A 14,159-nucleotide genomic window follows, 5' to 3' on the forward strand; every position below is an offset into this window, starting at 1 on the left:
TGTTATATAGAGAACTTACATTTCTGAGAGCCATTCCTGGTCATTTCTTGTGCTTACTCACCATCGTGTATTTCTCTTCCTTACGCATTGGGGAAATGTCTGTTCTACTTTTTAGTGTCAATGTTCTTCTGGTTTCTTAAAAAATCAAAACACGCCTATTAAAAAGTCCGAATGGTACAAAGTGGTCCAAGAGTGTGGTGTAAAGTGCTCTCCTTTGCCTGTGTCCCCAGGTCCCCTCCCCAGACAATCTTGTCACCGGTTTCTTGTGTAGCCCTAAAGTTGGTATCTATCTGTATTGAGAGACACACACCTTACACACACACCTGCCACACACTATAAAACATCCATGACACTGTGTAAGTCTGATTAAATTACTGGGTCTATTTTGTCTTTGTTGTAGAGTTTGTGGTTCGCCCGTGTTACGGTATCAGTACTTTGTTCCATTTTAGTGTTGAGTAATATTCCATTGTGTAGATCGACCATATTTTGTTTATCCATCCATGAGTTTGCGAACATGTGGATTGTTTTTGCTTTTTGGCTCTTATGGATAATAACATTTGTATAGACGTTTTTGTGCGGATGTATATTTTCATTTCCCTTGGATACGGGCCTAGGAGTGGAATTGCTGGGTGATATGGTAACTCTATGTTTAACACTGTAAGGAACGGCCAAACTGTTTTCCAAAGTGGCTGCAGCATGTTACATTCCCACCAGCCGTATATAAGGGTCTCATCTCTCCACATCCTCATCAACACTTGTATTGTCTTCTCTTTCATTGTTCATTGTAGCCATTCGACGGGGGTGTGAAATGGTATCTGGCTGTGGTTTTAATTTGCCCATACAGAACATTTTAATTGAATTACTTAATTAAAAATAATTCTTTACATTTAAAACATGTATGTCTATGTGTTTTCCTGCTATGGATTTTTCCATATTTTTTTTTCTCAATACTATTGATTAAATGGTGATTTTTAACTGTGTGTAAAGCTAATTTGAACTATTCTATTCCTTGGGTCAATTTAATTTTATTTTATTAGTTTCAAGTGTACAGTACATTGGTTAGACATTTATATAGTTTATAAAACGACGGGTCAATTTTTTTTATTTATAATGCAGTACCATAAAGTTTCAGTGATGGTCACTTTATAATATGCTTTATTTACTGCCCGTCTCACCCAATAAATAGTTTCTGATATAATAGTTTCTTTTTATCTAATTCTAACTTCAAATGTTTATTATGAAATATTTAAGGCATACACTTATTATATCTGCCCTTTTTTGTCTAAATGACTGTTATTATAATTTTAACAAGTTCTCTGAAGTATCCCATTGTAATTCAAGTAGCATTGCCTTAAATTTATATATTAACTTAGAGGGTTTTTTTTTTTTCCTTTCTATGGTCACAAGCAGGTTTTCCTTCACTCAGAATACCATAGTCCGTGGCTTACACAACGCACATTCATTTCTCACAGTTCGGGAGGCCGGGAAGGCTAAGATCAAGGTAGGAAGTCCAAAATCCAGTGTCTGGTGAAGACGCTCTTCCTGATTTGCAGACGGCCACCTTCTCTTTGTATCCTCACATGGCAGTAAGCAGAGAGGGCGAGGACGCCAGCTCTCTCCTGCCTCTTCGGATAAGGGTTCTACACTCACACGAGAGCGCCATCCTCACAACCTAATTATCTCGCAAAGGCCCCATCTTCAAATACCAATGCACTAGGGACTTAGGCTTCAATATATACATTTGGGGGGACACAAACATTCAGTCCATAGTAAGGCTTTATCTCAGTTTGCTCGTGCCTCTCTATTTCTTCTGTTAGAATGTGACAGTTTTGTTTATAAATGTATCATTTAGAAGCCCCAGTCCCTCCCCAGCAGGAGGGACCTAGGAAATGGGACCTATTTCTGTTCTTATTTCTAACTGCAGTACTTATCTCATTAGAATGCTCTAGTTATGTGCATTTATCTAAAGTTCTAGAATTTCGTACTTACCTTCCTCGTCCCTCATAGATACACAATTAGTGCATACCCTGATCTTTTTCCTTTTATTCTTCCATGCACATTTGAGCCATCTTTTTCCTTGTCCATATTCCATATTGTAAGGCAAGATCTCTACAGTTGCATTTCATAGGCATGTGTGCCAGAGCACCATTTTATGGTGCTCTTGGTGGGGCAATAATTGATGACTACAGGTTTTCTTATTAAGAAGAATGTTTACTCTCGATTGTTTAAAAACTACTTCATAATGTAACAAGAAAGAAGATTACAACTCTTAACCTTTCTGGAGTCTTATTGGGAAAGGAAGTTGGCCTCTATGGTGAGGTTTATGCCATTTTCATCCCAATAAATAAGCTGTAATAAGTCAGCTGGATTTGAAGGGTGCTCTGTAATGCCACAAGTCACTGTAAGGTGATTATTCAAGTTAGTAGAGGAAGGGAGGCCTCCTCTGGGCCAGATGTGGCAGGAGGTGACCTCAGGGAGGGTCGAGCAGTGCACGGTCCAGGGACAGAAAAAGCAAGAGTCGGGAAAGAACAGGATCTGAGCATGAAGGCGAGGGGACCGTTTCTGGGTCGCATGCCCTCAGAGGTGTCTCTGGAGGCAGGGGTGAGGGCTGGTACCCTCTTGGATTTTGGAATAATGGGGAAGCACCCTGTCTCCTCTCTTCTTAGGGGTCTACCTGATGGAAACAACCTGCAAATCCAGCTCAAGACACAAGACTTGGCCCGGGCGTCCATGAGACCCTCTCCGCAGACACCCTAGAGCATCTATGATGAACCAGGAAGCCAAGTAGGTGGTCTTCGCCCTTGGCCTCCTCTCTTGCCCTCCCATTCACCGCTTCACTACCCCCTACTGCCAAGACTGCTCCCTATCCACATTTACCCCACTGCGCTGCCCCTGACACAACAAACCTACCCCGAGCCACCACTCAGCATGAAAGTGGCAATCACGGGACCAAGAAAATCAACAAGGGTCTGAGACAGCATCTAATCTATCCATTTTATAGATGATGTGACCGAGGCCCAGATAGGGAAGAGACTTGCTCAAGGTTATACTATTAGCGTATCAGCTAAAATAGGCTAGTTTATGCTGCAGTAACAAACAACCTCCAAAGTCGTGACTTACTACAACAAGAGTTTGTTTCCCGCTCCTACTTCTGGTCTATTGTGAATCGGCTGGGACCTCTATTCCACATTATCCTCTTTCCTGGACCCCGAAGCAGCTAAGCCTGGGAGTACTGCTGGTCCCTGTGTGTGTGTGTGTGTGTGTGTGTGTGGGGAGAGAGAGAGAGAGAGAGAGAGAGAGAGAGAGAGAGAGAGAGGTGATCACGCATAGGCTCTTTAAAACTTGACACAGGCCATTGTTTAGGCCATTTCATTGGCCAAAGCAAGTTTCCTGGCCTTTTCTGATTTCGAGGGGACAGAGAAATGCAGTCCTACCAAGGACCTAGAAAGAGGAGGAAGAATGTGTGAAGACGAGCGACGGAGCTGGGACAGGAACGCTGGTTTCCTAACCCTGGGGCCGAGGGTCTTTCCCCTGTAATCCTCGGCCTCCAAGGCTCTTTCCCACAGGGGTCTCGGTGACCAATCATGACGCAATGTGCTTTTTCTCCCAGGATGGTTAAAGAGCTTGACGTCCCACCCCAACGGGATAGAGCACGAGGGGTGAGAACTAAGGGAGTGTGTGAGACTGGCTGGAGGGGGAGGTCAAGGATAAAGAGCGTCCCCAGAAACGATGCCATCTAAGGCACGCCTCACTTCCACCTGGCACCTTGCTGCTCTGGATGACTTCTTTATGGTCAGCATGGACTTTGGGTACTATAGTCCGGAAAAGAAGCTGTGCCCTAGGCCATGGCCACATCCTCTTGTCAGGATCACACACCGTTCAGGGATAGAGCCCTCGTCCGGTATCAGCTAGGGCTCCAAGGCCTTGGAAATTTACTGGCTCAGATTAAGAAATCTCAACTCTGTGTCTGGCTCTGCCATAGACGTACGGTATGACCTTTACCCTTCCCTGGCCTTAGTTCTTCCGTCTGTTCATTGGGGATGGTGATCCCTGTCTACCCCATGGCTGTGAACATGTTTCGTGAATTCTAAAGCTCTGACTGGGGAGGGATGATGAGAGGGGGCTGGGGACACATGCCTAGTAGGGCTTTTCTAGGGGTCAAAGGAGCAGCTGGGGTCTGAACCCCGGACACATTGTTCTTGCCCCAGCCTCTGATAATTGGTGTGGCTGGCTCCTGGTGGGCCTCCCAGCCTTTTTAGAGTTAAAAGTGGGAGTCTCTGGATTGTCAAGATTATATGAGACACATACAGCATTTACAACAGTGTCTAGCCCTAAATTACAGTGGTTTAAACAGAATAGAAATGTATTTCTTTGTCATTTAATAGAAGTTCAAAGTCAGAGAGTCCAGGGCAGGTGGAAAGCTTCCCCGGGGAAACAATCATAGATGTACACAAAAATTTTAATTATAAAGCTGTGCACTCCCCCCGCCCACCTTCCTAAGCACTGGCTTCCACCTCATCATCCAGTATGGCTGCCCAAGGTTCAGCCATCCCATTGACATTCTAGCCAACAGAAAGAGGCAACGAAGGACATAAAAACACTTCCATCTACATCACATGGGCCAAAACTTAATTACATGGCTACATCCAACTGCAAGGAAGGCTGAGAAATAGAGTCTATTCCCAATGACCAGGGACTATCCTGGGGCTCTAGGTCTAAGGAACAAGGGGAGAACAGATTTTGGGGGACAACTAGTTGTCTCTGCCAGGAGCTTAACTGACAGAGAGCAGCACAAAAGAGTCCATGGAGACGAGAACGAATAAAGCATTCTCGAGACACCATCTCTAGGAAATGAAGCATTTCAGAGCCAGTTTGCAGGCACAGCTTGGGGTGGGGGTGGATGCAGAAGAAGGGGATTAACCTCTGGACATGGAGACTCCACGGAGAGGCCACTTGTCAGCCTATTGCCTGCCCCTCGGATGCGTGACTGCCTTCCTTGGCTTCCCTCCAGCCGACGTGTCCCACTGCTCACCTGTCCCCCCAGTTAACCTGTCTCCCCCTTCAGCTGTTGTCTCGCTTACCTGCCTACCCTGTCTCTGCAGGGCCAGCTCCTCATGGACCCCATCAGCCTCCAGCTGGACACCGAGAACCTGGGTTGGCTCGTGAGTCTGCTCAGCGAACACCCAGAATGGCTGAGTGCCAAGGTCAAGTTCTTTCTCCCCAACAAGGACCTGGGCTCCGGGAATGAGGCCCTAGAACTCAGGCAGACAGTCTCCCTACAACTCAGGGAACTGCACGCCCAAGGAACTGCTACATGGCAGGAGTTCATCAACTGTGTGTGCATGGAGCTGGATGTGCCGCTGGACCTAGAGGTGCTGCTGCTGAGTACCTGGGGCCACGGAGAAGGTAAGGGTGGACGTGAGAGGTGCAAAGCAGCCTGCTGGACGCCGTGTCACAGGGAGTCAGGCCCAGAGAAGGCCGGGATCCACCCGAGTCACACAGAGACGGCGCAGCCAAGCCAGGAACAAAATTACATGTTTCTGGATGCTTCCCAGAACAAGTTCGCTAATGCCACCAAAATAGCTGGGGACCTGGAGGGCTCTTTCCACCTTTTATTACCCTACCCTAGTTGCCCACGGAGGCAGGATGCATAGCGAGAAAGGACCAAGTGGCTCCTTCCAGCCAGGAAATTCCAAATAGCTCATAATTCCCAAGAGGTTTCTTGCAAAGTGGTCAGAAGCAGTCATAGGGAGAGCCTTCTGACCTCTACTTGTGACCAGGGCAGATTGAGTCTGCTCAGTTCAGAGGGCGTTTCTTGGGTACCTTCTACTTACAAAGCACCGTGGGGAAACAGTAAGAACTCATTCAACAACTCTACCACAAGGCACCGTACAGGAAATGCAGGGGGTTCACCGTGTGCACACGTGTGTATACACAGGTGCATGCATGTGCACAAACACATGTTACATGTGTGCATGCATGTGTACATATGTGCCTGCACACACATACCTATATATGCACAAACCTATACATACACACATATTTCTGCTTTCTGCTACCGTCAAGGCTCACCACTAGCTGTGCCCTCCCCAGATCGCTAAGGTAAACTTCGTTGCTCCCTTGCTGGGGACCCACCCTGAGGAATGAGCCCTGAGCCAGACATCAGGGCAGAGCTGATCCCAGGATATCCCACCACATCTCCATATGCCCTCCCCTCTCTTTCAGGATTTCCTAGTCCTTCGGAAGCTGATGAAGAAAGCCAACCTGAATCTCAGCTCCACCATGGTGAGGCCTGGGGTTGGGGAGCCAGAAGGGGATGGTGAGCATGCTAAGTCCCCACGTCAAACCTGGAGGAGGCTGATGGTGGCTGGTTACAGCCATTTCCCATAAACCATCTTCCTCATTCCCTGACCCATTTGCACATGTCCCCTGCCCCTCACCATGGCTCCCAGTTCCACCTCCTCCTGCTCTGTGCCCCTCAAGGCTTTGGCCTGTCCTGGAGGTCTAACCTGGAGTCTTCTGGGAGAGCCCGAATTGTCAGCCCATGGCACTGCCAGAATCCTTTGTCTGGTTTCACTTGGGGAAGCCTGTTCTCACTTCCCTGTCCCCAAGCTTCTGGGCCTCACGCTCCAGCCCCACAGACTCAGGCTCCTCACCATTTGGAGACCTTGGGCCTGTCACTGACCCACGGACTCCTGTCCACACCCAGAGAGCCTCTGACTGATTTTCTGATGGAATGGTGGCCCCGTCACCAATTCGTGGGCCACACTCTATTCTCAGAAACTCTTTTTATTGTGGTAAAATACACATAATATAAAATTTACCATCTTTACCATTTATAAGTGTACAGTTCAATTGTATTAAACATACAGCTATCATTACCGTCCATCTCCATAACTCTTTTCATCTTGTAAAACCCAAACTTCACGCCTGTTGAGCAGTAACTGCACATCCATCCATCTCCTAGCCACTGGTAACCACCATTTCACTTCCTGTCTCTTATGACTTTTACTGCTCTAAGTACCTCATATACATGGTATCATTTTGTGACCGGCTTATTTTACTTAGTATAATGACTTCAAGATTCACCCACATTATAACATGTGTCAAAATTTTCTTCTTTTTTAAAGCTGAATAATATTCTGATGTATGTATATACCACATTTTACTTATTTGTCTGTCGATGGACACTTGGGTTGCTTCCACGGTTTAATTATGGTACATAATGCTGCCGTGAACGTGAGTGAACAAATATCTCTTCAGGACCCTGATTTTAATTTTTTCAATTTTATATCCAGAATCTGGGGCCTTATGATAGTTTCATTTTTACTTTTTTGAGGCACCTCCATACTGCTTTTCACAGCAGCCGTATCATTTTACAGTCCCACCGACAGTGCACAAGAGTTCCGATTTCTTCACATCCTCACCAATTATTTTCTGTTTTCTTTTTCTGTATTATTTTCTGTTTTCTTTTTCTATAGTAGCCATGGTAATGGGTAAGAGGTGGTATCTCGCTGTAGTTTTGATTTGCATTTCCCTAATGATTGGTGATGTGCTTATTGGCCGTTTGTATATCTTTTTTGGAGAAAGGTCTGCTCAAGTTGCCTGCCCATTTTTGAATCAGGTTGTTTTTTTGTTGTTGAACTTTAGAAGTTCTCTATATATTATGGATATTAATCCTTTATCAGATATACATTTTTCAAATATTTTCTCTCATTCTGTGAATTGCCTTTTACTCTATCTATAGTGTCTTTTGATGCACAAAATTTTTAAATTTTCATGAAATCCAATTTGTCTATTTTTTCTTTCGTTACTTGTGCCTTTAGTATCCTATCCAAGAAATCATTGCCAACTCCAATGTAGTGATTTTTTTGTCCTGTGTTTTTTTTTCTAAGAGTTTTATTGTTTTAGGTCTTACATTTAGGTCTTTGGTTCATTTTGAGTTGCTTTTTGTATATGGTGTTAGGTAAGGATTCGATTTTATTCTTTTGCATGTGGGTATTGTTTTCTTGGCACCATTTGTTGAAAAACTGTCCTTTTCCCATTGAATAGTCTTGGCATCCTTGTCAAAAATCATTTACAAGCAAAGCTTTATTCCTGAGCTCACTATTCTATTCCATTGGTCCATATGACTGCCTTTATGCCAATACACACTGTTTTGAATACTGTAGCTTTGTAGTAAGTTTTAAAATCAGGAAGTGTGAGTTCTCTAGTTTTGTTCTTTTTCAAGAGCGTTTTGGCTATTTGGGGTCCCTTGAGATTCGATGTGAATTTTAGGATGGGTTTTTCTATTTGTGCAAAAAAAAGGGGGGGAGCATAATGGGGTTTTAATAAGGATTACATATGCAAGGAATCTGTAGATTACTTTGGGTGGTATCGACATTTTAACAATAGTAAGTCTTCCAATCCACGAACATGGAGTGTGTTTTCATTTACTTATATCTTCTTTAATTTATTTCATCAGTATTTTGTAGGGTTTTTTTGGTACAAGTGTTTCACCTTCGTGGTTAAATTTCTGAATATTTTATTCTTTTTGATGCTATTGTAAATGGAATTGTTTCTGAAATTTCCTTTTTGGATTGTTCATTGTTCATGTCTGGATATGTAACTGATGCTTGCATACTGACATTGTATCCTGCTACTTTGGTGAATTCATTTATCAGTTCTAACAGTTTTTTGTGTGGAGTCTTTAGGCTTTACTATAAGATAAGATTATATTATCTGCAAACTGATATTTTACTTTTCCCTTTTCATTTTGGATGGCTTTTATTTCTTTCTCTTGCCTAATTGCTCTGGATAGACCTTCTAGTCCTATGCTGAATAGCAGTGAAAGGAGGCACCCTTACTTTGTTCCTCATCTTAGAGGAAAAGCTTCCAGTCTTCCACCATTGAGTGTGGAGTTCACAGTGGGTTCAGAACTTTTATTTCTATAGATGTTTGGAATTTTTACTTTTAAGTGTACATGGCAGTAACAACAGGCTTCAACAGAAAACACCCACCACATAATCCCAGCTCCCCGACAAATCAAAACTGTTTGTCCTGGTCCCTTCTGGCCCTTATCACTGGGCTATCTTTGCCCAGTCCCTAAGCGAGGATACACTTGTCTGCCTGCTGCCTGTTTATGGAATGGAGCTCCCAGAGGTGCTGGGCACCTCCTCAGCCCCCAAACCTCACCCCTTACTCTTTCTTTTATTCTTTCCAGGCCTCAAGAGGCCTCATCAGAGCTGTGAGTCCTCCCCCTGCCCGAAGCAGAGCAGGAAGCAGCAACTGGGTAGGTACTAAGGGGGGAAGGAACTCAGACACTGGGATTGGATCGCCTTAGGGCCAGGGCACAGATCCTGGACTCTGTCCCCTGCTGACCAGCTTCCAGGGGCCTAATGACTCTTGTAGTCCAAGCTTCCATGAGAGAAAATCAGAGGCCCTGAGTAGGCAGAGGAGAGGGCCGAGTATGGCAAGGAGGGGCCTCCTCCAACAGGTCACAAGGGGGCTTCTCCGGAGATGGCTCAGCTGAAGGAGCTGGAAGCACCCCAATAGGTCACAGCTTCATCATCCAACCTCTTATAGGGACACCCCATGTCTTCAGGGTTAAAGGGTCCCCGGGGAGGTGGCCAGCGTTACCTCAGGCCTGGGATCTCATTGGCCAGTTTAAAAGTGAGCAGGCTACCAGAGGGAACCCCACCAAGGCAGAAGCCCTTAGGGCCCACAGGGAGACGTGGGGGCTGCTGAGGCCCAGCCAGGCCAGGGGAAGTCAAAGAGACAAAGCCCACATTCTCTACTAGTTGTCCAGAAGAGTCCTTGTTCTTGACCTGTTGTCCCACCAGTTGGTAACCCCCACGGGCATAGCCAGAGAATTCACAGGCGGTCAGAGGATTCATGCACTTATAAAATAGAAGACTACTTCAAGCCCCCCAGCTGGGGCTCCCAGTGTCCCCACCAGTGGCTCCAGTCCTTTCCCTGAGACACTCAAGATCTCTCAATGACCCAGCAGTTAAAAAGTCAGTACCTGGCACAGTAAGGGCTCAACTCTCACAGTTCTGATTGGTCAGTGCCTGGGCCTGTAGGTTAGTGCTCACCCCTGGACATTACAGAACTGAAATACTGGAGAGGGGCACAGTTCACTCAGATATCACAGTAAAAGGCTGTGCCCATAAGATGTTGTAAAGGAAGTGCCCCTTTGCCCCTCCCTCATCTTACTGAAAATTTTATACCATCTATGTTGCAAAACAAAATGAGTTTGATTCAGACTTCCCCATTCGGACATCCTTATTTAAATGGCTGCCAGAATGTTTATTTCCGTAGAACGAATTCCTTTTAGGGATTTGACTGGCACGAGAGCCCCTGTGCACTCTGGTCATCCCCGCTCCAAATATACACAGCTGAGGCTGCAGGATCCCAACGGCCAGTACTGGGGTGAGGCAGCCGGGGGCTGGGAGGTCTCCTCTCTTCATGCTATCTCCCTGCCCCCTGCAGAGCTGGCCAAGAAGTACCTGCAGCTGCTGAGGACTTCTGCCCGGCAGCGCTATGGCGACAAGCTCCCGGGGCCAGGACAGCCCCTCTCTTCCCGCCAGGCCTACGTCCCCCCAATCCTGCAGTGGGGCCGGACCACAGCACCCTTCGACACTCAGGAAGGGGTTATGATGGGAGACCCCAAGACAGAAGATGGTGCTGACATGAGTATCTGGGACCTCGTCAACACTAGGGCCGAAAAAGGCCCAAGGGTGACGGTGCTCCTGGGGAAGGCCGGCATGGGCAAGACCACGCTGGCCCGCCGGCTCTGCCAGGGCTGGGCTGATGGCCACCTGCACCGCTTCCAGGCCCTGTTCTTTTTCGAATTCCGCCAGCTCAATCTGGTCACCAGTTTCCTGACTCTGCCCCAGCTCCTTTTTGATCTGTACCTGAGCCCCGAGGCAGGCCGCGATGCCGTCTTCCAGTACCTGGAGGAAAATGCTAATGAGGTCCTGCTCATCTTCGATGGGCTGGAGGAGGCCCTCGCCTCCTGTTCCAGTGGGGAGACTGTAGGCCCTGAGGACCCAGGTTCAGCCCTCGCCCTCTTCGCCAGCCTCTGCCGTGGGAAACTCCTGCCTGGCTGCTGGGTCATCGCCACCTCCCGTCCAGGGAAGCTGCCAGCCTGCCTGCCCACAGAGGCAGCCATAGTCCACATGTGGGGCTTTGATGGGCCCCGGGTGGAGGAGTATGTGGGCCGCTTCTTCAGTGACGAGCTGTTGCAGAAGTCGGCTCTAGCAGAGCTGCGAGCAAATAGACATCTCCAGAGCATGTGCGCGGTGCCTGCCCTGTGCCAAGTCGCCTGCCTTTGCCTCTGCCGTCTGCTTCCGGGCAGCTCTCCAGGCCAGTCTTCGGCTCTCCTGTCCACTGTGACTCAAAACTATGCGCAGATGGTGCTCGCCCTCAGCCCCCGTGGATACCTGGATGCTGAATCCCTGCTGGGCCTCAGTGAGTTGGCCCTGTTGGGCTTGCAGACCGGGAAGGTTATCTTCTCTGCAGGAGACATTCCTCCATCCATGATGGTCTTTGGAATTGCTCGTGGCCTGCTGACCTCCTTCTGCATCTATACAGGCCCTGGGCACCAGGAGACAGTCTATGCCTTCACCCACCACAGCCTGCAGGAGTTTTTTGCTGCCCTGTACCTGATGGCCAGCCCCAAGGTGGATAAAGACACACTCGTCCGCTACGTTACCCTCAATTCTCGCTGGCTACTGCGGACCAAATCTAGACCGGGCCTCTTAGACCACCTCCCCACCTTCCTGGCAGGTCTGGCATCCCGTGCCTGCCATTCCTTCCTCAGCCGCTTGATGCAGAAGGATGAGGTGTGGGTGGGTACCAAGCAGGCTGCAGTCGTACAGGCATTGAGGAAGTTGGCCACCCGCAGGCTCACAGGACCAAAGGTTGTAGAATTATGTCACTGTGTGGGTGAGACACAGGAAGCTGAACTGGCTGGTCTCATGGCCCAAAGCCTCCCTGATCAACTGCCCTTCCACAATTTCCCATTGACCTACGTTGACCTGGCTGCCCTGACCAACATCCTCAGGCACAGGGATGCCCCTATCCACCTGGATTTTGAGGGCTGCCCCCCGGAGCCCCGCTGCCCTGAGGCCTTGGCAGGCTGTGGGAAGGTGGAGAATCTCAGGTGAGAGGAAGGGCAGGGTAGGACTGGGGAGGACCAGGGAGCTCTTGGGAGAGTGGAGGCCAACCAGTCTGGGAGACCCCTGCTGAGGGAGACCGGGTAAAAATCTTACATATCAGAACAGATAGACCCTTCCAGCACCTTAGTCTGTGACACAGTAAGGAATCTCCATGCCTCCCAGGACCTCTGGGGTCTGATTGGATCTCCTCTTGCCATGGTTTCCAGACTTTGTCTCTGTCTCTGTCTCTGTCTCTCTGTCTCTGTCTGTCTCTGTCTCTTTCTCTCTCTCTCTCTCATCGTGGGATGGATGGAGCCTCCGATCCAAGCTGTTCTGCTAGAGGCTCTTTGACTTAAAGCAGGTTATTTAACTTCTCAGCCCGAGTTTCTTCATCTCTCGAATGTCTCATTAATAATACCTACTTTATTGGGCTGTGAGGATGAGATGAGATAATGCATGAAAAACACTTCTTAGCATCGTTCCTGGCACACAATAAAGGCTCAATATGTGTAGTAGCTACAGAAAAATCTAGGTTGCAGTTGCAAAGGACCCTCCGCCCCCCAAAACTACAGTGGATTAAATACTGTAGCATTTTATTTCACTCTCATGGAAGAGTCAGAGTCCAGGTCAGTGGGATAGCTCAGCTCCATGTGGTCATAGCTCAGCTCCATCTGTGTTCTGGCCTGAGGGAAGAGAAAGACCATGGATTAGGTGCACCGAATGTGTTAAAGATCAGTCCTAGAAATAGGGCACATCCCTCCACTCCCATTCCAGCGGTGAGAACATAGTCATATGGCCATACTGAGCTGCAAGGGAGGCTGGGAAATGCCATCTCTGGCTGGGAAACCATATTCCCAGTTGTATATTGCTCTATACATAGAGAATGGGTTTTAGTGGACAATTTGCAGTCTCTGCCATAATATGTATTTGTTACTCCTACAACCATTACAACAACAGCAACAACAACTATTACTAACACTATTAGCATTACTATAGTCAGTTCCATCGGTCAGAGGAGGGGGGTGGGTCATGATCTCTAAGCCGTGCCCAGCATTGATCCTCTGCCACCTTGCCTCTTCCTGTGGCAGCTTTAAGAGCAGAAAGTGTGGGGATGCCTTTGCAGAAGCCCTCTCCAGAAGCTTGCCAACAATGGGGAGCCTGAAGAAGCTGGGGTGAGCCAGGGCTTGGAACCAAGAGGGATTCTCAACTGGTGATGCCTGGAACTCTCCTCCCTTCCCTCAGCCCTACACAGGGTGGATTCTGGGCCTGTCCCCCTTTCCATCCCCATTTCTCCCCACCATCTCTGCTTACCCTGTAGGTTAGCAGGAAGTAAGATTACTGCCCGAGGCATCAGCCACCTGGTACAGGCTTTACCCTCCTGTCCATACCTGGAAGAAGTCAGGTGAGTGATCTCCAAAAGGACTAACTGGCTGGGGGAAGAGGTCACTGCCCAGGTCTTGTATAGTCCATCAGGATCTGGCCAGTAGTTTTCAATGAGACTCAGAGAGGGGAAGCATCAGTCCAAGAGCTGAGTGGGGCTGGATCCAAACACCAGGCTCCCAAAGGCCCCAGAGCAGTGCTTCTCTCATCTAATATTTTGAACCATCTCAAAGGAGCTTGAGTTTTGAGGTCCCCTTCTTCCCTCTTTCTGTGATCCTGAGAGAAGGGATAGCAATGTATAGGCAGGTGGCAGGCACTATGGGTGCACACAAATGCATGAAACACACACATCCCTTCACATGCGTGCACATATGAGTACACACTTGCACTTGTCTGTTCATTTAAGTATATGTTTCACGTCCATGCATATTCCTAGGTGTGCACATGTGCAGCATACACATGCATGCACACTTAGATCCACATACACATCTAAGTACCTATGTGCAAATATGCTTCTACCCTGTGTCTGATGAGTGGCCTGAGAAGGGTGGGGCCCGGGCGCTTCCTCAGCAGCTCACTGGCAGAACGACTGCCAGCTGGCACCTTTGTGAGATTTAGAAAAGATGCCCCCAGCGCTAG

The 14,159-nt window shown here is 47.8% G+C and overlaps 1 protein-coding gene across 5 annotated transcripts in view; it reads left to right on the plus strand.

The window, feature by feature from the left end:
* The window catches only part of NLRC5 (NLR family CARD domain containing 5), a 75,238-nt gene that overhangs the window by 20,020 nt on the left and 41,059 nt on the right, over positions 1-14,159 (plus strand). For all 5 annotated transcript variants that reach the window (XM_039880931.1, XM_039880935.1, XM_039880934.1 and 2 more), the window contains 7 exons: positions 2,667-2,784; positions 5,103-5,406; positions 6,226-6,285; positions 9,203-9,271; positions 10,471-12,145; positions 13,229-13,312; positions 13,459-13,542. In XM_039880931.1, the coding sequence (XP_039736865.1) occupies positions 5,115-5,406; positions 6,226-6,285; positions 9,203-9,271; positions 10,471-12,145; positions 13,229-13,312; positions 13,459-13,542 (2,264 nt within the window). In that variant the 5' untranslated portion in view covers positions 2,667-2,784; positions 5,103-5,114. The remainder of the gene's footprint in view (positions 1-2,666; positions 2,785-5,102; positions 5,407-6,225; positions 6,286-9,202; positions 9,272-10,470; positions 12,146-13,228; positions 13,313-13,458; positions 13,543-14,159) is intronic.

This window comes from Pteropus medius, unplaced genomic scaffold (assembly GCF_902729225.1).
Source record: "Pteropus medius unplaced genomic scaffold, Ma_sr-lr_union100, whole genome shotgun sequence".
Lineage (NCBI taxonomy): Eukaryota > Metazoa > Chordata > Mammalia > Chiroptera > Pteropodidae > Pteropus > Pteropus medius.